At 29.8% G+C, this 26,411-nt stretch overlaps 1 protein-coding gene across 1 annotated transcript in view; it reads right to left on the bottom strand.

Annotated features, from left to right (window-relative positions):
• Positions 1-418: 418 nt before the first annotated feature.
• LOC148272679 (uncharacterized) overlaps positions 419-26,411 on the bottom strand; it is a 109,842-nt gene continuing 83,849 nt past the window's right edge. The window contains exons 6-8 of the mRNA XM_088239727.1: positions 6,850-6,975; positions 1,897-2,128; positions 419-1,257 (exon numbers count right to left, since the gene is read on the bottom strand). Of these exons, the coding sequence (XP_088095853.1) occupies positions 1,148-1,257; positions 1,897-2,128; positions 6,850-6,975 (468 nt within the window). The 3' untranslated portion in view covers positions 419-1,147. The remainder of the gene's footprint in view (positions 1,258-1,896; positions 2,129-6,849; positions 6,976-26,411) is intronic.

Here is a 26,411-nt window from a genome sequence, read left to right as displayed (position 1 = left end):
GTTGATATTTGTATTCATTGATTCATGTATTTCATTTATAACAGTTCTATCATGTGTGTTATATTGTTTTTATTTATGTTCTAGATAATTTTTTCTCTGATTGAGTTGTTTTGATACAAATGCATTTAATATCAATGAGAAGTTACTGCACGCTTATACACCAGTAGAGAAGGGAGGAAGCAACATTATTTGTCATCAAATATTTGTTATACGCTCTAATGGACTGACCACTATACCACAAACTACTAAAATGTCACTTTTGCAAATTTAATGGAATTGCTTGAATGTTCCCAGAATTCAAATGAACATAAATTCACACATGATTGTATATGACATTATCCCTCGACATATCTGTTTGTATGATTTTTATAGTTATAAATAATTTAAATCAGACATTATTTTTTCAAATTAATTTTCATTTTTTGTATCGGGTTGTGGCCCTGTGACAAGTGCAACAAGTAACTCAAGGACCAAAGATCCCTGGTTCGAATCCCACAGTACCCAAACTTAATACCCATTTTCTAATAGTGAGTTATTTAAAACTCGTTGAAAATGAACCTAAAAATGAAATATTTGGGCGAATCATAAGGACGCAAATATTTTTTTTTATAAATGTGTGATGGCTTCATATAAAAACTTGACTTATGAATAAACTGTTATTTTGTTTCAAGTCTGGTGTTTAACTGCGTTATTCTGGATATAACAATAACATTAAATAAACGGTTTACAGCTGTTTAGTTAAAAAAAATAGATTTTATTTATTTTTTGCTTCTTTTACTGAAGTGTATTAATAATAAAAATAAAAAGGTATATCACAGATAAAAAGTATTAAAATAACTCCAAATTGTGAAAAAAAAAAAAAACTTTTTTGCTTACAATTTCACTTGCTTTTTAAAACGTTAAGCAAAGCTATTATTATACTTATACATAATAGACACTGATACATTTACATATATGCGAATAATAAATAGATAAACACAATGTATACATTAATAATAATGACCAACTCATAATTCCTTTTCTAGATCTTCCAGTAGACTTTGCAATTTTATTACCCTGCACGCTTTGAAGCTAAATATAATATTTATTAAAATATGGTTATTTGCAGTATAGACAAGTGACATTAATAATATTGAAAACATTTTTATCACCGTAAACACCAAAGTTTACAGAACATGAAATGTCTTAATGTTTCCAATAAAACTATTAAACTAATCGCCATTGTGCTGTGGCTGACTCCGTTATAACCTGCTCCACCTAAAAAAAAAGCAATTCAATAAATATAACACGATGAAAAATTACGAGAAACGATAAAATAAACAGGCAAGAAAGGTTTGATTGAAAATCTTTTTAAAAAATATTTTTACTAAGCATTTCATGTGTACTTAATAAAAAAAATCTTTCTTAATATTTTTATCGTTTTTTTAATTCTCAGTATTTTATTTGTTTACACTGTTATATCAATTTTCATGTTTATATGAGCACATAATTTTACATTTTTTCTTCAATATTCATAATTTTATCTTACAGTGCTTCATTATTTTTTTACTCTTTTATTATTCTTCTCATTTACATACACTGGAATATTTGTTATAAAAAATTGCTGGCCAAGTAGTGTTATGTTTTGTATTTATCAGCTTTATAAATATATATTTTGAAAACAAAATAGAGTTAAATATGCTTTAGAATAACAACAAAATCATAGTTGTTTTAATATTTACTCAATGTCTTCGATTACACTTCAAATATCGAGCTTTACTATTGAAAAATCTTATATAACCCTAACGGGTTTTTAAAAATTACGAATAAGAAATTATTAAAGAAAAAGGTTTTATATCTTAATTAAAGATGTTGGACTGTATATTAAATAAATAATAAAAAAAAACTTTAATTCACCTAAAGCATGAGCCAAGTCTCTCCCTACAGGTGGCAGGTCCTGGTCGTAGGCGGTTCCATGTACGGGATACATAAGCGCCACATGCTGGCTCTCTGGGGGCGCTCCACCCCCGCCAATACCGTCCACGTGATTTCCTCCAACGCCCACGTGAACACTTCTGACTCTTTCCTCTTCGATACTTTTCTCCGTACTCTGGTAGTATACACTATAAACGCTGGCTGCACAGCGAATCTGCGAAAAAATACAGATTATAATAAAGTTCTCAGTAATAGATATAAGACAACCTAAGCATTAAGAATTCTATGACAGCTTCACAAAAAAATCCGACAGACACGATGACTAATAACAAATATATGACAGTAAAAAGATGACATGACACAGTAAATAATATACTTACAAAGATAAAACAAAATTACGGAGAGAAACTATCGTTTTCTGTCACCTTTATAAAGTTTTATTGTGTGAAGACATTGCATCAGTTAGTTAAATAATATACCAATGCTTTCAAAACTCTATTATATAAATTTTAAACTAAAGGGACTAGAAAAAAAATTAGGAAATATATTCTGTAGGTACGTCAATCATATCTTATTTTTTTGTGTTTTATTTTAATTTAAATTTATTTGGCATTTTTATTAAAAAAATAACCTTATTATTTAATTTAATATAAGGTTCAAATATGACTCGAAATTTGTTATTTAAAAAAATCGCGCTAATTTTATGGGTAGTATTTGATTGACAAGACTATCATAGACATATGTGTTAATTTTAAGCGTGGTCTGTAATGTAATATGTTTATGGCAGCATTGAAAATTGATTTTAAGTGTGGTCTGCAAGTTTCGATAAATTTTGGTTTATTTTATTCAATAATATCAACGCAATATTTGTTACCGAAGGGTGGTTTCTGTGGATGATACCATTCAGCGCATCATTACGGGTAATGAGATGTGAGTTTATAAATACGACGTGACAAAAAGCCGACAATCTTCGAAATAGAGCTTGCCAACTGAGCCAAAACCAAAATACCACGCCAAAATTGATAAAAAAAGTCATGGATATTGACTGTTAACTCCGATTATTATGTAGTTGTGCACTTAAAATTCCTTCCAATAAGCCAGAAAGTAAATAAGTATAATAACGATTTTGGTGAATTGAATCGTTTGGCGAAAAAAATTCGCCAAAATGATAAAGATTCTTCATTTTTGCATCGCGATAAGTTGCCGTTTTAGAAATCTCTACTTGTTGTACCGATTATTTGGCCAAAAAGAGGTTAAAGTCGTATCACATGCACGGAATTCACCTGATAAGCTCCGTGAATTTTTTTCCTCTTCCCGAAACTCAAATGACTACTTTGAGTAAAGCAGTTTTACTCAATTGAAGTGAAAAAGGAAATTCGCAGAGGGAACTGAAAGCCATTCCGACATCGGCCGAGAAATGCTATGAAGATTGAAAAAACATTGAGATATGTGTATTGCCTCTAATGGTGATTAATGTGAAGAAAATCAATAAATATTGATGATAAATTTGGCAAATTGTGTTTTTTTTTTAACAAATCTTGGCTCCTTTTTTAACATAAGGTTAATTGAAACGTCGGCAAAAGAAGGCGAACGCGGATTTTTACCAAAAAACTTAGAAAAAATTTAATTATCTGAAAATTAGCGTACCTACATACAAAGGTATATGGTATTTTCGTTCATAAGAAAATATATTTTTACTCAAAATAAATTAACCTAATAAAAATCTAAAATCTAAGGCGTAAAATTTTTACTACAATGTTTTGAGTATGTCCAAATGCTTGCAGACTGGCTGGATTTCCTGCCTAGGGAGTTATAAATATTTCAATTTGTTGCAACAGAGAAGGAAAACATTTTTAATTTTAATTTATTTTTAAAATATTAATTTATTTTTAAACATAGGCAGAATGGTGAATGTGACACAGTGTGTGAAGTGGCCACGTAAACCAGCCAGTGGCAGATCATAAGCTCTGTAAATGCTCAAACTTTCATTTTCCGTTCTCAAAAATATTTTCATTTTTTGCTGCAGCAAATTTAAGCAAAATTTGTATTTTAGTATTGCAGAATTGAAATTGTATAGAATTGAAATTCCAATCTTAAAATTCAATTTTGAAATCCCAAATTTAATATCATATTAAGTACCTGTTCAAAGCTCTATTCTATCATTTTTTATGTATAATGTAATGTTAACCATCGCTAGAATAATACATTTTAAAATTATGTTTTCTTTGTAAAGCTCTTGAAATAGCTAATTTTTGTTTTTTAATATTTCAAAAACAATTTATTGAAGTAATAAGATATTGGCAGAGGCTTCACACAAAATTTTGCTAAAAATTGTGCGGTTATAAAAAAAATTAGCATTTTCCTCAAATTATAGAAGTGTTTTACGAACATAAATACAATTTACAAAGTGATAAAGTAATTTTAATAATTACCAGATCTCGAATCCCAAAAATGTTTTCTTCCTTTTTTGTTAATAATTTAGACCACAAATTTTAAATAAAAACGAATTGAATTCGACCCATTCTGAAATTTTACATACCTCGTATGTAAAATTTATGAGGCAGAAAAGTAATGAGACAGATTTTTATTCACAAAAGTTTATATTTTTTTTAAACATCAATGTTATTCCCTTCAAAGTAATTCCCTTGGGCAACTACACACCGATGGAGACGTTGTTCTCACTGTTGGTTACAGCGCTGGAAGTCTTCAACCGGTATGGTCTTTAGCATGTCTGTTACACTCTTTTGAATATTTTCTAAATTTCCGAAATGACATCCTTTGAGGACATTTTTCAGTTTAGGGAAAAGTCACAGGGACTGAGGTTAGGTGAAAAGGGGCGCTGGGGAACCACAGGAATACCTTTAGAGGTCAAAAATTCTGTTATGGAGAGGGCAGTGTGACATGGGGCGTTGTCATGATGGAGCATCCATTTGCCTGCAACGTCTAGTTTCACGTGAATGATCCTTTTCTGAGCCTTTCAAGGACGTCTTTATAAAAAACTTGGTGTACAGTTTGTCCTGGAGGAACAAATTCTTTATGGACGATTTTCTGACAAAAAACAAATCAGCGTCGATTTGATTTTCGATTTGCTCATTCGAGCTTTTTTTGGTAGAGGAGAGTTTGCAGTGTGCTATTCCTCACTTTGCCTTTTGGTCTCAGAATCATATTAAAAAACCCATGATTCATCACCTGTGATCACGAAACTAAAGAAATCTTGCGCATTAGCGATTCTATCAAGAAGATCAAGACACTTGTTTTTTCGAATCTCCTTCTGCTCAATTGTGAGGTTTTTTGGCACCATCTTGGCACAGATCTTTCTCATGTGCAAATGTTCAGTCAAAATTTTATGAACGGTAAAACGGTTTTAATTTAATTGTTCACTCAACATTCTTAATGTTAACCGATGGTCTGATCTCACAAGAGTGTTCACACGTTCGATGTTTTCATCGATTTTTGAAATTGAAGGCCTCCCTGAACGATGTTCGTCTTCAACGTGTTCTCTGCCTTCCAAAAATGATTTGTGCCACCGAAAAACCTTAGCTCGGGATAAAGAATGTTTCCCATAGGCCTGTTTTAACTTTTTAAACGTCACATTTGCCGATTCTCCAAGCTTAACACAAAATTTAATGGTACAACGTTGCTCCAAATAACGCTGTTCTATTTTGCGTGACACACAACCAAAACACAACTTCACTAATAGCAGCCACAAAAATCACGTGGTTAACGTAAGGAGTTGAAACTCGCACTAGGCTATGAGAGGTTGCTGATACACGTGCTTTATAAAAAACAACAACGCAGTGTTGCCAGATTGCTTGCAGTGTTGCCAGTCTCATTACTTTTCTGTTTCGCTTCGTAGTTTGAGATATTACAAAGTTTAAAAAAAAAAAAATGTAATTTTTGAAACACCCTTAGCGTTGTATGATGTTGTGAGTGCAAATGGTACGACATGATCATTTGCTACATTTGAAGGAAAAATATCCAAACTCAATTAACATGTTGTTCTTGTTGATCATGATCGCATCCATCTCACTTTGCATCTCGCATCTTTACAAGAACAACATGACAAAAAGATTTGATTTTTTAGTGGAGCTTACATAAGCATACCATATTTAGATATAATATTCCATAAACACTGTTAAAATAAAAAAGAATAGTTTTCATAACAAAATGCCTTGATAAAGTAGCTTGTGTAGCTTTGAAACCAGTCGGTGGAAGAAATAAAAAATACGTAGTTAAGACCAAATTTTTTTATTTTTATATTACTAAAATTAATGACTAATAAATTACAATTCGTATAGAGAACATTTTAGAGAAGGTAATATGGAAGTCTAGGCATTTACAGAGCTCATGACCCGTCTTTGACTGATTTGAATCATCACCTTACACTGTGTTACATTAACTATTTTGCCTATGTTTCAACATCCATATTACTTTAATTTTTCCATTTTTTGATTTTAGTGAAGTAAAAGAGCGGAAACCTTTATTGTTGTAAAAATATTTATCTGATCGTAATATTTATCAAACAAGACAACGCTTGAATACATTTTTTTTATTTTCAAACTTCCTCTTAGACCAATTGGTTTTAACTTTGTTAATCTTAATGACTCTATAGGGAAAGGAATCTAGTATTTTGTGTTCAAGTATTTGGACAAACTCAAAATATTGTAATAATGAATAATCACAAAGCTAGATCAACAACAATAAATTTTATAAATTTGTTTATTTTGAAAATTTTTTGAGTATGTCCCAATGCTTGCAGACTGGCTGGATTTTCTCCCAAAGGGAGTTGTTCATATTTAAATCTGTTGCAACAGAGAGGGATTCCATATTCCCTTCTAAAAAAAAAAGATTATTTTAATTCACAGGCATGGTTCGTTCTTGGGTCTGTACTTTATTGAATTATTAGAACTTATAATAAAAAAAATTGAAAAATACCTTTAATTTTCCAGTTCCAAAATGCTGAGGAGTTACCAAAAAGTGAATTCCAACCACGGCAGTCTGAAACCCTTCAGAGTTTGTAAATTCTGGAGACCGATATCGCTTTGTATAACTTGGGTTTGCCTGTAACAAAAATATAAAATTTTTAAATATTTTTTTTAATATGAGAAAACTCAGAGCTATATTTTTTCTTTTTTCATTTGTAATAGAACATCAAGTTATATAAATAAATTTTATTTTATTTTTGTACATCGTATTATCATCGCTGTATTTAATTTTGTTTGTTATTTTGAAATATCTTGTACACCCGTGACGTCACTTGTTGTCGGTGAGTTGTCCTGATATTTAAAAAGTAAGTGAACCCCGTACGTAAAAAAATACGCTGAATATAGCTTAATGGAAACTAGAAATATATAAAAACATTTTTTTTTTGTGTTTTCTACAGGTGTTTACTACAACTTGTGACGTCTTAGAGTATGTAGTTCATTTTCAACAAATTACAACAGGGGTAGAGAACATTAAAAAAAAGAAAATATGGTGAAACCCAGTACAAACATTTGGCGAAACTCAAAATATTGTAATTAAACCAACTTTTCCAAAAAGAAGTTTAAAAATTGGAAAATTTATTTTCAGATTTTGCCTTGTTTGTGAAATATTTCAATCAGACTATTCAGAACAATAAAGGTTTCAGCTCTTTAACTTCACTGAAATCTACCGATGGGAGAATTGAAGAAATATGGATGTTCAAGTATAGGCAAAATGGTGAATGTTACACAGTGTGTATAGTGGCCATTCGAACCAGCCATTGACAGATCATAAGCCCTGTAAATGCCAAGACTTCCAGATTCCTTTCTTTAAGGTATTCTCCATTCCTGTTAAAATTTTGTTAACACTTTAAGTACCGGTCGAATACACATAGAATTTACCCTGTGCCCGGCCCATTTTCGTGAAGGGTTTGTGAAGGGTTTCTTAAACGTGTCATAATTATAAAAATACTCAATTAAATCAATTTTTACTTCTCATGTTTTTTTTAAACAATTTAATAAATCATTTTTGTATTTTAGTTTTGCTAATATTGGCCTTTATGGAGAACCACATTGCAATGTTCGCATATATACCTACTGCGTCTCACTCCTTTTTTTGTGCTTTGTATTCCGGAGCCGTGTAAACACGTGATTATAATGACCATGCGTTATGTCCCGGTTTCGTGTTTTCACGTCGTTTACCAGCAGCAAAAAAATACTAATAAGAGTGAGTAAATGTCAATAAAATTTAATTTTAAGATTTATTGAACAGTTGGTAAATCACGTGTTTACGCTCTGGGATACAAAGTATTAATATAAACGTATGAAAACTAATATATTTGTTTCATATTTCAATTTATATTCGAACATATAATGTAATTTTTCTAAACTTTAGAAATAAATAACATGCGTGGTCAATGTTTCAACTAAAATTAATCATAGACAAATAGTGAGCTGTATTTTTTTTTCTCTTAAACCCATTGATGAACTTTTTTGATTATTACTAGTCTTTAAAAAACACTTAACTATTCAATTTTTATTCAAATTTTACGTAAATATTTTATAAAATGAAAATTTTCATCACAATGAATTTATAAGCTTATTCATTCATGTTCAAATTTAACACATTTCTTTTAGTGCAAACAATAAGAATACATTAATCAAGTTTATCTTCAACAGTGTCAGAACCACCAGACACATTGATAAAAATCGTAATGGAAATTTGATATAGTGTAATAACGGTTTTGTGTTTGATTTTATGACCGCTTTTATGTGTTAAATGGATGAAAAACCAATTTCTAATACAGCTATATATTGTATTCATTGCCATTTTATTTTAATAATACAGTTCTGTGTGTAAAATATAACATAAACCCTGGACGCGTGCTTTCGATTCGATAGCAACTTTCAGATATAAATTCTAAAAAATAAAATCAAGTGGAGATATGTCCGTCCCGTAGTGCAGTGTTAAACGTCGACCATTTTGATGTCCTGGATTTGATTTCTGATATTATGGTGCAGCGAGGTCAGAGATATGGTAGTTATTCTTCATAGTATGTTACAGTACAACAAATTAGTCAAAAATTTTCGCCTTCGAATTTAACAACAAATGAATCAATAATTCAAAGCATCAATAATATTTTAAGAGTGTTCAAATATTCGTAGACATGCTAAATTCAGATCTCAATTTTTTGAAAATGTTTTTTTTTTAGATATTGCCTAGTAGGTGAAATGGTTCAACCGGATGAAACTCACACACATAATAAAGGTTTCAGCTCTTTTACTTCACATAAATCAACATATGGAAGAGTTGGGAAAATGTGAATGTTTAAACATAGGCAAAGTTGTGAATGTTAGTGTGTAAAGTGGCTACTTAAACTAGCCAATGAAAGGTCATAAGCCCCGTAAATGCCTAGACTTCCAAATTCCCTACTCAAAAACGTTTTCTCTCTCTGTTGCAAGTTTTTTTATTGAAAGCATCTTCATCGTACACTATAAAAATATCGCTAACAGCTTTGGCAGCTTTATTCCACGATTGGACGCAAACAAAAAAGGCGTTGAAAATGCTCACATTTGTCTTCTTGACAATATGTATATATTTTTTAAAAATATATTCATTCTTATGATTTACCCAAATATTTCATTTTGAGTGCCATTTTCTACGATTTGTTAAGAATTCACTATTAAAAAATAGGAATCATGTTGGGGTAGAGTGGGCTTTGAACCACAGACCCTTGAACCGTGAGTCCGAGACACGAACCATGGGACCACAACCCGATTTATTTTGAGAAAGAAAACAAAAGAAAACATATTAATAAACAAATATTTTAAGAAGCATTTTTAGAATAAGGAAATATCACACGAATACCGATAAAAATATATTTAATGGATTAACATGAATTAATTGTATTTTCAAAATCAATATCAATATTGTGAAGAAATGTTTTCATAAATAACATTTAAAAAAAAACTTTAAAAAAAAATACGTCTCTATAAAAACGCAACATGTTTGGCCTTGACAGTTGTGATTCCAATAAAACAGAAAACACAAATCGTGACGTATTAGGGGCGTGACCAATGGAATGACCATTTTTGAGGGAATTTAAAATAGCAAATTTAAAAAAATATATGTCACTAACTGATATTTTCTAATTGGTGGGCTTTTTCGATTCTACCTTGTTTCTTTCGCGAAGAATAAAAAATATTTGATATTTTTTCATACAAAGCACATGTTGTTTACCTAATAAAATAATAAAAATGATGTATAAAAATATGAAAACAAAATCTGTATAGTCATGTAAATAAAGACACAATTTGTTTTAATGATTTATTTTATTTGAACCGCTTTGTTGTGTTAAATATATTTCGCTATCGTAGTACACATTTTCAAAATATTTTTCGTGTCCGCATTTTGTTCACTGACGCTGCTATTGGATATGGCTCGAAAACAGCCACTTTGATCTCACTAACGCTATGCAAATATTTTTACATCAGCCCCTTACGGAAGGGTGTTGATTTTCTATTACACTTCCATAGTCAAACAAAAATCTTTATGTTTGGAATCGAATAAACTCGTGTGATGATAAGTTTTGTGAAAGGAAAATCCAGGAAAATCTTAAAATAACGTAAACAAAAAAGTTATCAAAAGTTGAAAGCTCACCGTATCCTTAAAATACTATTGCATTTGTCAGATTTTGACTGCAATTCGTATGTTAAGTTAGCAAAAAAAGGCTGATTTCTGAATAAAATACAAGTAAAATATTTATGTTTGTAAGTGAAAATTATTGATGAAAGTTCATTGCTATTTATTATATTAATAAAATACAAGTGATACTTTAATCCACAAATATGGAATATCCAATGACCGATTTCATCGCTTTTGCGACATTTTTGAGTTTGGTATCTTTATTAAGGAGTTCAATATGTTTATACAAAACAGAGGTAAGGATACATATGTGCATTCTCCATTACTTTACCCTTTGTAATATATGTTTACTTATGACTTTTTACTTGTTTTTTAGAAATCATAATTCACAAAAATTCCACTCACGAAGGATGGGACACATAAAATGAAATATCTACCTGAACTGATTGAAATAGCATTATATCAACTCATTAGTTTACCCGAAAAAATGTTGATAATGATCCTTAAGATAAAAATAACTTTATTTAATTTACTTTCATCTTATTTTGAATTACGTATCCTAACCTCTGTTTTGTTTAAATATATTGAACTCCTTAATTAAGAAACCAGTCTCGAAGATGTCGTGAAAGCGATGAAACCGGTCACTGGATATTCCAAATTTGTGGATTAAAGTATCACTAGTATTTTATTCATGTTATAAATAACAAGCAGAAATGTAAAAGAAAAAGATTTGTAAAATGAAAAAAAAAACAGAATCATCAATGAATTTGTCATAATATTATAAGAAATGAAGTTTATTTTAAATCATGAAGCATATTGTTTTGCAGAAAACACTCGAATCGCTTTATCGGTAATTTAATTTATTCGTAAAAACAAAGAAACTTAAATTGTTAAAACAGTCAATGTAAATTTTCCATCCCAGACTTATTAATATATCATACCACAGTTTGGAATATTTTATTAATTCATTTATAATATTTTGTTTGTTTAATTTTTGACCGTTTATTTGTGGTTTTGACCTGGTGAATTTATAAATTCTTCCACAATTTTTTGTTTTAAAATTTTTTCTATTTTAAATTCTTTCCCTCCCGTGCCAAAAGTCATATTTTACTTTATTTTAAAATATGCCTGAGATCCACATTAAACATAATATTTAACTTACAAACAAAGTTGCTTCATAAATTATTCACTCATCAATCCGCGCGCAACACACTTCTCGTTTTATTTTTATATTTTATAGTAAAATACGCACGTGTCGATTAATTATTAAAGTGGCTTAACCTTGCTTTAATATGAGAAGTTTTACTAACAAAACATAATCATTTAAGTTTTTCAAGAAGGAATTTTCTTGTAAATAGGTTTTTTTAAAAAATACCAACTATCAAAATCATTTTATAAATATTCGAAATGGAAAATGATTATTAAAATTAATTATGCGCATTACTTAATTAAACTTCTCTGCTTCTACCCACTAATTTGTATTTTTATCTTAACAACTCCTCCAAAAATAATAAAAATGAATGTTCATTCGGTTATTTTGCTAAGTTAAAAGTTTTATGTTTGATGAGCCTAGAAGAGAAATAGCAGAAGAGTGTCGTTTTTAACGTGAAATTTTACTCCTTAGGGTTGAAGAAAGGTAAGTTCAAGAAAAAATGTACTTTTAATAACAAGTATGGCTTCAGAGAAATTGTAAATATTTGTCAGGGAAGATTTTTAAATAAGGGAACGTAAATATTTTAATGAATATGTTGACTGTTTCTAATTTTTAATATTTGTTGACAGTGACATAATTAAAGGTTTTTTTTTAATTTGATTTATTGATACTTTTACAATGTTTGTATTCTTTTTTCAAAACAGAATAATGTTCTCTCACTGGGGTGTCCCGTGCCGAGGGAATCATTTTACAAAAAGTGAAACATGCCTTAAATTAGTTATTTAACAAAGTTAACATAATATTATCAATATAAAACCTAATTAATCTAATAAACATAATTATAATTAAAATAATAAGCAATATAAACTAAAATAATTTTAAAAAACATAATAAATTCATATGGACTTGTAGATAAAATTTCATAATCAGGACACACATTTTACTTATTTGGCTTGATCCACTCATCGATCCGTGTGCAACCTACCTCCACTATCCATTTCTTAATAGCAATTTTATATTGTGAGTACTCACTTATCGTCTTTATGGATAATGAAAGTAGATTGTACACTTTTACCGAGTAGTAAGCCAATCCTCTTTGACCGAAGGTTGTATTTTTTTTTTGCAGCATCAGGGTGGAGTATCTAGTAACTCTTGTATTTGTGAAAGAGGTTATGGAAGTTAGAAAATAATGTTTGTGTGCGTGTAGTAACAGAGCTTTTACATAAAGTTGTTTTATAGATGTCAAATTAAGGTTTACAAATATACCGAGGGAGCTAATTCTGATTGGGACTCTTAATATAATTACAATTATTATTTGTTTGATCTGTGTGTCATTTGCACTTCCACATCTAATTATTCCATATTTCAAAACTGATTGACTTATTGCGATATATAATTTTACAAGTCCTTTTAGGGTTATTATATTTCTTATCGTTTCATAAAAAATCATTTGTTTTTTCAATTTATAGATAAAGGTATTATTAATATATTATTTTTAATTATTAAAAAGGATGATAAATTTTATTGGAAATCTACCTGGTAATTTTCACAATAACAAGTATATTTTTTAACGAAAAACGCATCTTCAACACCAACAAAATGGTGAATACACATTGGCAAATACAATGTGTAACTTGTTAAACGATCATTTCAAAAAGACATCGAAAGGTTATAAGCCCTGTAATCAACCATTAATCATGTAATCAACCAACCCATCAACTCGCCTAGTGTAATTTGACCTATTTTTGTCTTAAAGATAGTACAGATAATTAATTGTGCATTTCTTGTACGCAAACAAAAAAAACTACATACCAATTACCTTGTATGGATGAAAAATTGCATATAGTAAGAGAAATATAAGATTAACTTAATTTCCCACTCTAAAGTAAATAAAAGACTACAGACAACAACAAACCAATCAGTCAATAGTAGATTAGTAGTTCAAGTAAGTTTAATTTATCAGTTCTAATGGCTTTATCGACGATTTTGTAGTATATTATTCAACATGTTATAAATTCACATAGAAACATAACCTTTTATTTGAATTTGTAATTCAGATTTTGATTGCTGTAAACTCCTCAATCTTATTAACTTCAAAATACTGAATCGAGTTACTAGAATAACTGAATTGTTTGCAACTACATACGTAGACACAAACTATGCACGATATTCTCTGATTCCGCGTTTACACTCCTTAACCAACAAATTTACTTGTGATGTAGACCTTTTTAATACAACAATATTCATTTTAAAACGTTTTCAAATACATTGTTTAAAGCTATTTTTTAATATCGATTTGAAACATTATTTTCATGCACTTTTTTTCTGTTTTTGATGAGTATATTTATTTTATTATACTCTCACTGAAATTATTTTTATACGAGTAGTTACCATATTTATCATCTTCTTATAAACTTACCATAATTTAGCTATTACAATTTATTTTTGAAATCGATTTGTTAATACCATTTTTTATGTTTGTATTTTTCAAAACATACAATTTACATTTTATTACTAACTTTTTTACAATTTTGAAAAGTTTTATACACCTACTGTTTTATTTTTATGCATCTTGTCTTACTTTACAATATCTGGTAATTTTGCATTGAAACACGTTTTTTTTACTTCCACATGTCATTTTTTTTTAAATATTTTAAAAATTGTAACTATATTATTACCTGTATTTTTTAAGAAAACAGCTCTTGGGCGTATTGTAAAATCAAACTTTTAAAATAAAAAAATAACCGGGTTTTCTACTGCTACCTTCAACTGGTGTAGGAGTTCCCTGCATTAATAAGAAGAGAAAGAAAAAAACCCTCACATACGTTTTTGACAAAAAAAACTCTTTTTCTGTTTCCCTATCAACATAATTACTTCTAAATCATTATTTACTTAGTATTTTTTAACCCTTTTCTTGGCAATTTTTAAATTCATTTTTCCATTTTTACTCACGAATTTTTTCTCAAGACTAAAAAATCACTCAGTTTAAACTGCTTCACCATAGTATGCTCCATTTTAAACTGCGTTATCAAAATTATTAATATCAACATATATGAAGAACGCTTTATAGAAGGCAACAAAGAAGTCTAGGAATTTACAGAGCTTATGACATGTCGTTGGCTGGTTAAAGTGGCCATTTTACATACTGTGTCACATTATACTACAGATACGCGCAGGTTAAATGTGAACAGCAATAAGTATTTATATTCAAAATAGCAGTCCGAATATCTTCAAAAAGATATAAATATTTAGTTTTGAAAGGTTTTGGGTTCTCGTTTCTCAGAAAGGTCGAAACATGTATTTTTGAACAGACGAAGTGCTCTGGGGAAGAAGTAAATGGGAAGCCAAGAGTTAAGCTGGATAGTTTACTTCGAAATACTGTGGGAAAAGCTTTCGTTTGGATATGTTTTATCATCTCGTATTCAGTAAATTACCTACATATTTAATAACTTCTAAGAAAATATGATTTGAAATCAAAACAAGTTTGTCATATTTCTGTGAAAACATATTATCATAAGATGTACAGGTTTATAAATAAGATATGTATTTGGGACATCAAACGGGTGATACAACAGACATATTACATGTATACAATTACGATAACCTACCGAATATATACGTAAGGGTAAATCACGATTGTACTGCAAATGAATAAGACAGTCTTATCTTACTAAATGTTTTGAATATTTGTATATAACCACATACCAACTTTTAAATGTCTTTCGATATTGAGGAGCACCCATCTTTTAGTAAGAAAACCAATTAAACTAACAAGCAAAACCTACTACACATCTTCACCATAATTGTTGAACAAAAATATTAAACCAACATACCAATTTAAAACCTTCTAGTAGACAACCCGAAAATGCTCTTATTTAGTTGACAAAGAGACGGGTACGTCTCTAAACCGGTCGGCCCCGTGGTGTAAAGGTCAGCGCGTTTGCCTACGATACTAGAGGTCTTGGGTTTGATTTGATTCGAAAGAAGAAATAATAAATTCAAGAGAAATACGTATTTGCCAATACTTAAATGCAATTGGAAATTATATCAAATAAAAACTATTGAAAGGTAGAAGAAAAACAAACAAGTAAGTAATTTTTTTGATAATGGATTTGAATAAACTTAAAACAGCTGCAAATGAACTAGATATTGTGAACTTGTTGGATAATAAAGCTTTGGACAGAATGACTGCAGCCGTTCTATAAGTGTTACCTTACCTATGCATTAGTATCAATGAATCATTATTTTGGTTGGAAGAAGTAATGAAGCGATGAAACAATTAAGTACTCCTAGTGTTGACAGCAGGTACTCTAAAATGTATTAATTCAAGTATTTTTGGAACGTCAAAAAGAGATTTATCACAAATACGGTAACTGGTTTCAGAAGAAAAATATACTTACGCCTTGAAGAAAGAACAATCGTATTACGAAACTACTAGGCATATTAATTTTCATTAAATGGTTTTAGTTAAGGACGCGAGATTGACGCGCGAGGAGGCGAGAGTTGGCGATAGGGTCTGCAGGGCCTCGATTGTGATAAGAAGAAAAAAAAATAATTCCTTCACCTTGACGGTATAGTTGAAGATAAATTCTCTCTAGCGATTACAAAGATACGCTACCGAACCCCCACCTTTAAGTTTTGAGTAGATACATCGATGTGAAGCAAGATGAAGCTTACGTCACGATACACATATCTATGCACTGAAATGACATAGCTTCGTCATAGATATGACGTCATAGTTGAAGATAAAAGTATCCCGTCAATCTCCAATCAAGTTTTGATGTAAGTACATTGGTTTATACCAACGAGTCTAGAACCTCTCGATACGTTTATCTACGCATTAAAAGTGATAAAAATTTTGTTCCACCTAGCAATTTTTCCTTTAATTACGATTTATTTCAAATTTCTTGTTGGTACTTTTTTTCCTAAAGGCCTATTTAAAATACAAAACAGAAATGTCATCTTTGAAATGTCATTGAGTTGGGATAAAATTTTGACAGTTAGTACAACGCCACTAGCGGTGAAGTTTAAAAACTCTGTGTAATTGCAGCGCATGCGTAAGACCACGTGACCTCAGAGACGATATAATTCGCATCGGAAACATTTCGAAAGAAATATTGCAAGTACAGATAATATTTTTTTTACTATTTTTTATTATAATTAACACATATAATACAAATGATACAAATAGTACATATGATACTCCAAGGAGTTATTTAAAAAAGAACATTTGGGATCGTATAGATAAAAAAACATTTTTGTGACAATACATAATATCATACATCGTTGATGCATTCGAAATAGTAAGAAAACATTTTATAAGAAACATATAACATGGTACTTTACACCATCTTTACAAATTACATTAATAACTTATACTATCAGAAAGATTAAAGTTATATTTTTTAATTGCGACACTTTTGGATTTTCTATTCGACTTTTCATGTTTTAGCTCATCGAGCAATTTATTAAATTAGGTATTGCCAATATTTTCCAGAGACCTTCTGCCGAACTTCGTTAAGCAAAACCAAAACACATGAAGATTTCCTGAGTAATTGGTTATTCATAAGTTTCGATCATTGATTTCGAGATGACAAGTAGATAGACCATACCGAGGAAGATACAGATAGTACAGAAGTCAAACATATCATCTTGATATGTACAGATGAAGATAGCGTTCGTAATTAAGGCCCTAGAAGCGTCTGTTGAGGTCCACATGTTTCACTTAAGAGCGGATGTAGGAAAACAGAAATGTAAAAGATTTTACACAAAATATTTATTCTCGGTACTGATGCTTAGATACGGAAAAGAGTACACTGTTAAAATGCGATTGCGAACGTGTAGTTGGCAAATATATGGTAGGTTGCAACGATTATATTTCATCCTGCCACGTTGGGCGCCATTTTAGCGTCCCTTTGTGAGAAGTGTGAAAAATGACCAATTTCCATAAAATAAAAGAATGTTAACACTCAATGTATCAACAGATTTCAAAGATTTCTATATGGTTGTGGTTCAACTTTTTTGTAAATTTTTGAAATTTGTTGATACATTGAGTGTTGACATTCTTTTATTTGTTAAAAATTTGACATTTTTCACACTCCTCACAAAGAGATGCTACAATGTGCACAAATGTCGAGATCCGTGCAGTAGGCAAATTTGAGACTAGCGTTATCGTCAAAATTAAGAAAGAGGTACGGCATTTGGTCAGGTTCAGCAAATGTACAGTGAAAGAATGTCAAAAAATAATGACGGTGCAAATTTCTATGAATTTAGAAAATAAGGAAGACGAAAAAATATCATATATTATGTATCTAATGAATATAAAAAAATAATTAAGACAAGTTCTCATAGCTCAAAAAAAAAAGATCATTCCCTTTCCACACCTAATGGTGCATAGGGCGCTGTATTCGTTCACCAATCGCAGTGTATCTTGATATTTTTTTGTTAAATGAATATAAGACGATCAGTCTTTTGCTATGTCCAGGGACTATAAAATTAAAAGTGAAAAATACCTTTTTAAAAAAAATATATTTTACGTCAACCATGTCAGAAATAGAAAAATAATAATATTTTTTTTAAATATCAACATTTTCCATTTAGTTAATTTTTTTTAACACAAATAACAAATATGCAACAAAAATACTTTTGGTTAGAATCGTTTGGCCGTTGGTCAATTTTGGTCAAAAATACGTTAATTTGGACTTTTTATTAGGCTGTTTTTAACCTATCGACCCATGATTTATTTTTTTTATACTATAATTGAACGTCGTTATGCAGAAAGCAGCCAGTCCACAATTATGAAAAAAATTGATATTGATGTTATCGGGTGCAGTAAGGTCAATTCTATGTCCTGCTAAAAACAGCAAGACCATTTTTATACAAAGAATTGTTTTAATCACCTTTCAAAAATGGTGTCCATCACAAATACGGCATTTCTTAATTTGCAGAAAACACTTACAGCACTAGAAAAATCTTAACCGGGTTAAAAAAATTATTAAAACTGGTCAAACGTATAATTAGATTATTATTTGTGATGTAAAAAAAAAAACAATGATTTCATAGTTTATCATTTGTTAAAGTCAAAAACAATCCAAGTGTTTTGCAGATTTGTTTATTTACTCATTTCACAAAGGTGCTTTTATTTCAGTTTCACTTTTCTATGGCTGGCTGCTTTCTGCATAACTATGTTCAATTAGTTTTCAAGATAGCCAGGTTTATAAATGGGGAAAGGATTTTTACTATACGAAGCATACGACATGCTTGCGACTTATCTTGGGATACGACAGTATGCTTCGAAGTTCCAGGCACGAAGCCCAATACCGTACAGCAGTTACGCCTATAAAATTTATTAGGTGTGTGATACATGTACTTAACATGAAGAGGCATATTCTACGTGTGCCTTGCAAATCAGCAAACTTGAGCCAATATTTTTAATGCAAATAAACGTAAAACATACTTTGGTGAACAATACGTAAAACAGTGCTTAATTTGTTGTTAATTTTTTATTATGAAAACTTGACTAACTTACAACTCTGTTATTGTTAATTTTCTCTGTTAATCTTTGTCATAAACTTTCAAATTATTTCAAACTTAAAATTTTTAAATTAAATTTTTATGTTTTTCTTATTATGTATTTTTGTATAATTTAATTTAGTACGTACTATTATTTGGCATTTGATTTATTGCTCCTATTCCTTATATTTCTTACTATAATTTAGTGAATTTCTAGAAAACATAACTCAATTATCATTTTAATTATGCTTTTATATATATATATTATTTTTCTGTTGATTTAAATCATGCTCTTATTTTGTGTTACTTTTTTTTTTATACTACTATATTTTACTATTATTTGGTTGATTCTAATGATACCACTATTTTGTATATTTGATTATGTGTGATTCTTAATTTGTATAATTTATATTTTAAAATTTATTTCTGATTACCTTTTTTGCATTGTATTCTTTAGAATTTGATTATTTATTACATTTACCTTTTTTTCTAGATTGTGATTCTATGTCATTATACTTTGATCTAATTAATTTTACAATGTATTTTTATTGTTATTTATTGTGGCTTGACACGAGCATAGCCTAAAAAGCGTTAATAAGTTCATAAATATTTAATTTTGTAATTTTGAATGAATAAATAAATAAATGGGGTTGATAATTCCAACCGTCTATGCACTCTGTAGCTGCAGGTGTTTTAAACAGCTATTATTTGTAAACGATTTTGAAAAAAATAATCAGAAAAACCAAATTCAATTTTTAAATAATGTAAATGGGGGCAAGGCTTCATACCGTCTATGTGCTCTGTAGCAACAAGACATGATAATCTAGCTCCTGTCTTTTTTATATTATTAAAATTATTATAATTGGAAACAAGTAACTTGAATCCCAACCGTCAATGCGCTATGTAGCTGCAAGACGTGTTAGGATATTGTAAAGCGCCTTTGAGGTGATAAATTATGCACAATAATAATAATAATCATTTTGTTCACTAAACACGAAAGTCAAGCATACTTTGTTTATGCTTTAACGATTTTAAGCTTCATGTTCATATACGTATTAGCGGCTGACGTGTGATAACTGTTAAATGGATCATTAGGTGAATAAAGGTTTTTTATTGATTAAAAATGATATCGAACAACATAAAACAAACTGTATAATACAAAAACGTCTCTGCAACTCGTAAAAAGGAGGCGAGCGTTGCACAATGGATTTTAAAACAGTCGTTAGTAAAAAAATATTTTTTTATTGCTCTGGGAATTAAAATATTTAGAAAAAAAAAAATCATTCTTAAATCATATTAATGCGAGCTAAGCTTCATACCATCCAAGCGCTCTGTAGCTGCAAGACATGATGTAATGTAGCTCTTTTTATTATCTGTTTTTAAATTAAATTATAATTGGAAACGAGGAACTTGAATCCCATATTCCCAATTCATTGTACGGCGCCTTGGACGTGATTTTTACAAAAATAGCGCTATTTAAATTTTCCACAAAAATAATAATAATTAGTTCCAATAGTTTTTCAAAAAATGTGACACATTCTTTCTTATTTTCATAAACGATATTATTGGACAAAATTTTACAGAAGCATGTGGGCGAATAACTAACTAACGCCCATTTTGTCATTGAAACTTTCATATCATATGGTCGTAACTATAAAAACGCCTTTCTTTGACAAAGTGACAGAGGCGTTAAATACTTTTGTGAAAAAAACATTTAAACAACGTATTATTTTAACAAAACATTTTTTTAAAAAAACAACCTCAATGCCAATCTAAAACACGTATCAATAAGGTAAACGCATATTTATATTTGTAAATATCATTTGATACATAAATGTAATTGTTTGATGAATTCGTTTTTTTGCCCCCACGAAAACAAGCAAAAATAAAGTTACGCCCTAATGCCTCAGATTGGAAGAATATAAATATAAACGTATTATTTCGTACGTAAATTAAAAATACTGTTTTTCAGAATTTCAAGGTTGATCTAAAAACTTCTCATCAATAATATTATGAAGGCAATATTTGAAAATACTTTATTAAATTTCTGTGAATTTTGCTTTATTTGAAGATAAGGTTGGACCAATCATGTGTGTTTTTAAAATGAATAATATTCTTCAGCAAATTACAAATCAAAGTATAAAGCAACAATATCGAATTTAGAATTAGGTAGTCCTTTGCGGTATACCCATGTATGCATTATACATATGTGAGTAAGTTGTAACACGGTGGTATCATTGTGAGCGATTAAAAGCTCTTTACACTTGCTATTTCACTAACAGTTTAAACTGAAAGCCAGTATTGGATTCTTAATTTTATGTAAAGTGGGGCGCAATTATCGATTGGCCTTATAGGAATATTTAATCAACAAAGGATTCAAAAGTGCCCCATCACCTTTTCCCCTCCTGAACACGATATGGCTATTTATATTTTGACAGGGTAGGCTTGAACATGGGTAACAAATTACGAATACCCTTTAAATACCAAATGACAAATTTAATAGAACACAGCATTATCCACGGTTCATTGTTTTATTTCAAGCTAAAATGATTATAAAGCTGCTATTGAAGCTTTTTCAAAATTAAATAATCATCATAGTCATTGTTCCGTGTCCGCCCCCTAATTGGAGCATATGGCATCCACAAAAAGCCTCCAGGAATCTCTGTCAGATGCCAACTCCTGTGCTTCCTTCTTATTTAGGTTTGGGTCGCGTAGTTCTGACATGAACTGCCAACAAACAGTCAGCAGCTGATATACAGGACATTGAGAACCTGACGCCTTGTAAAGTAAACAAGCCTAGTTTAATCTATAGGGATGCATCCGCAGCATAAAGCTCAGCTAATCACATTGCCTCTACTTGGTGACAATTATCAAAAATTAAAAAAATATTCTATTTTTTTCTTTGCATTTTACAATAGGTATTCGTAAAGTACAAATACAAAAAAAAAAATTACATAAACAAAAAAAAAAACCTACAAAGGCATGGCCTGTGTGTTGGTTTACATTTATTTTAAATTTAAATAAAGGCTTCTGGAAAAATACGACAGATATCAAAAAAAAAAGTCATTATATTAGAACACATTTTCTATGTCAGTAAAAATGAGAAAATGAAATAAAATCATATGCTTGAAAGTTTGTTACGTCCGTTCTCTTATTTCTTAATTTCACAAAGTCAAACACACCCAAGATTCTTCCGAGACACCTAACCGTTAAATATAATATTTTGCTGTTTTAGGTCGTTAACGAGATGCCACGATTCGCTGCCATAGAGGAAAACAGGTGTTATGCAAGCATTATATAGGCAGCATTTTGTTTTCAAATATCCGATCTTCAAACAGCCTTCACACTGTTGAACGCTGTGCTTGCTATTCTTAGCAGCACTCCCAGCTTTTTGAAAGCTGCTATTTTTCGTTACATACGCTTTGAGTTACTTGAAACACTCGATGACTTGGTTCGACAGAGTCAGAGGATTTCGGGCATCAAAACTCAAACTGTTTATCGACACATGGGTTTTTGCAATACTGACTTCAAAACCCATGCACGTGGAGTACATATTTAGTCTATCAACAGTACTTGAAGACAATTGACTGAATGGCCAAGCATAACCACATGTTTGATCTGTTTTTTTATCATATAAAAGACATAAAATTACACACATTTATAAAATTGTAAAGTAAGTAAAAACATATAAACAATAGTTAAAGCAAACAAATTAAAAACAACATTTTTAGAAAAAGCGGTTTGGTGACAAAGTAAAAATAAAAACGATCTCCAAAAGAACGCGTGTTGGCCATTTATCAGCCATAATCAACATATTTTTTTGTTTTTTTTTTTTATATAGTCTTGAAACAGTAAAAACATAATAAATGAATGTCCTAATATTAACTTTTATCTAATTATTATTAAAACACATACTAATTAATAAAAGTTAGTTTATAAAAACCGTTTTCTTTTCCCACTGCTCAATTTCTTTACAAAATTAAGGTTTTTTTAAAAAAATTGTTTTATAAAAATATTTTTTTGCTTCAAATACATGAAGACAAAATAAATAATAGTGTTTCTACGTCACAAAACGTAAGTACGCGACCTAGAACAGGTGGTTACATCTTGATTCCCAAATTTAAAGCAATTACAGCAAACATCATTATACTTACAAAGGAATACTTTTCTTCAACGAAATGAACAGGGAAAATAAAAAGTGCAGTTAGGAATACAACATATTTAAGAAACAAGTGAAAACTTATATTTGCATTTATTTTTTGTGAAGCACCGATTAAAAACACCGTTCATTATTTTTTTTGTAATTTATATGTTATCCTAAAAATATTTAAAACTAAAATAAAAACTAACAAACTATTGGATGACGTCACTACCCATTAGGTAAATGAAAATTGTTTTTTTCTTTTACGTAATGGAAAACGTTAATATAAATATATGTTACGTCAATAAAAAAAATGTCCCATTAATTAATAATTAAGTAACTTTCCAATAAAGTCCATTATTCGATATTTCATTGTAATAGTCACCCTATCCTCCCCCTCCCTCTTTCCTCCTTTTCCGATTGTTAATCTTTTTGAAATATTAGCTTCATAAGTCATTAACCCTCGGTGGGGGCGTAGTGAAGCATGTGTCTAACCTGCATGTCGATTTTATATTTTTGCAAATCCACTATGGTGAAGGTGTGTAGTGATATTTGCATGTTGGTGTAGTGTTGTTGTCCTGACGAACAGACGGGTTACGTCTCGAAACCGGTAGACAGATAAGTCGGTGAGTGGTTTTTTACAAATTTTATTAACATAATATTCAAATGTTGGACCACAAAGTTAATGCTTTGAATATTAATAATATAAAAATAAGTTATTCATTTATGTAAAAATTGTATTTAGTAGTAATATTGTATACTCATATTTGTTATCTGAATTGAATTAAAAGAATTAAATACATACACTCAAAAGCTATAACGAAAAATACTGCAGAGAACAAAACTTTTTTTATTTCAATTTTTTTGAAGAATTAGATGATTTGTTGATATGGGTTCATGTAAAACTACCTACAACACAATCACTGAACCACACACCAATCACCGCAGCAGCACATTATCCTATCAAACCTAGACAAATTTGAAACAAATTCACTATACTTCTAACAAAGCTCCAAGAATAATCACGACAAAAAATACAGAAGGGTAGTCGATGCCAAATTACTTCATTAATGTACTTACTCATTGTAAACAAAAAAAAACCTTCAATACAATGATTTTATTTCATTTTATTTTCACGATAGTAAAATATAAAAAAATCTTTGTTTTTAACCACTAACCTTTTATTTAAAAGAATTTCCATCGACCGGTTTCAAAGCAAACAAGCTTCTTTGTCAAAGTTTACGTAACTAATGAATTGATTCCTTTTGTTATGTTTATCATGTTCACTAAATACTACACGTGGACCCAATAAATCTAGTCGTTTTTTCCTTACACGGGTGGTAATTTGATATCATTATTTTCAAAGTAAGACAGGAGAGGACTAAAAGAAAAATTGTTTATTTGGTTTTAAATTATTTTCTTCTTATGAAAAATCGCTTTTTTAATTTCTAAGATTTCTTAAGTTGAAGTTGTATAATTTTAATGGTTTATTTTCAACATGAAGTACTTTTAATCCAGTGGCTATCAGATGATTTGCAAATTCATAAAATTTATTATTATTTAACCATCTTAAGTGTTTTTCTTTTGTCTTTAATATTAAAGTTTTTTTTAGTTTTTCCAATGTTGATTGAATCGCAATCATTAAAATTTAATTGTTTTATCCCAAATTTATAATATTTATAGACTTTGTCTTTGTGATTATTTAACAATGTTCCTTTATTATTAATGGTTCAGAAAGCAGGTTTAATGTTTGATGGAATGGAATTAGATAATTATAAAAAGAATCCGCCTCCATTATTTGGTGGGTTTGTTTTATTTACTGTGAGAAAAGAATGTATTATTTATTTATAAGTTTTCGTTTTTGTTTTTGATTTAAGATTTTATCAATTAAGTTCTCATTATATCCATTATTATCAGCAATCTGTTTTATTGTATTGAGTTCATTTTTAAAATTAGTTTCATCCAGTGGAACTTAATTAAACCTATGTATCATTGAATGGGTCCACGTGTAGTATTTAGTAAACATGATAACAATAAAATAGGAACTAATTCATTAGTTACGTAAACCTTGACAAAAAAGCTCGTTTGCTTTAAGACCGGTCGGTAGAAAAATAATAATAATAAAATTTACTGAATAAAAAAAAGTTGTTTTATTTATTTTATTATAATTATTGTTTAAAAAAAACATGAATTCTTCATTTTGGTGAAACCCGCAAAAAAAACTTCTTTAAAGGCAACTCGAATACGATTACTTTTTAATAGCAAACTTATGTATACCAAAACCTCTCGCATGGCAGGCAAACACGCTGACCACTACACCGCGAGGCCGATTGAGAAACTGATTAAAAAAATAAATTAATTGAAGTTTCCAGGTTAGGTAACCTCAAATTATATATGACGTTTTGGTATCGCATCAGTACGTTCTGTTTCGAAAACAAAAGAGCAATTTAACGTAATCCAAAACCGTCACATTTACCCATTTCCGACGTTGGCAAACAAATAAGCTTGTCAGATCATGTGATATATGATGTTTACAACCCCTATACAATATACATATACAATATATGAGAATTATGTACACAAAAGGTATATTGTACATAGTACATACCCCTAAACACTGCCCGTCAACCCGTTGACCTCCTATCGCATTCAATTTGCGAACACACAAAGGAAATAAGTTTAGATTTAACCTCCTAGGGAGTTCTTAAGATTCACACATGACAACAGAGAAAGAAAATTGAACACATTCAAAATATTGTTGATTAAAAAATAAACGTGAAAATTTAAAAAATCTGTGGCTTGGATCTGAAAATGTAACTGTTGTAAATCGCATTATTATATGAGTATACATTTTTTTCAGTTTGTAGACATGAATTGGATTCAACCCCCTAGGGAGCAGGTAATATTTTCATATTACAACTGAGATGAATAACATTTTATAGAAAGAAATATATTATAGAAGTCTCGACTAATTCTAGATCACTTTACGCACTGTGTAACTGATATGAACTCAGGTGGTCGTGAAGATAAGTAACTATGCAGTATATAATACTGGTTTATTATAATACTGGTAAGTTCAGCTCT

The sequence above is a fragment of the Micrasema longulum genome, unplaced genomic scaffold, assembly GCF_059751315.1.
Source record: "Micrasema longulum isolate JH-2025_06_02 unplaced genomic scaffold, ASM5975131v1 h1tg002239l, whole genome shotgun sequence".
NCBI classification, from domain to species: domain Eukaryota; kingdom Metazoa; phylum Arthropoda; class Insecta; order Trichoptera; family Brachycentridae; genus Micrasema; species Micrasema longulum.
This window is presented reverse-complemented; position numbering and strand designations above follow the sequence as displayed.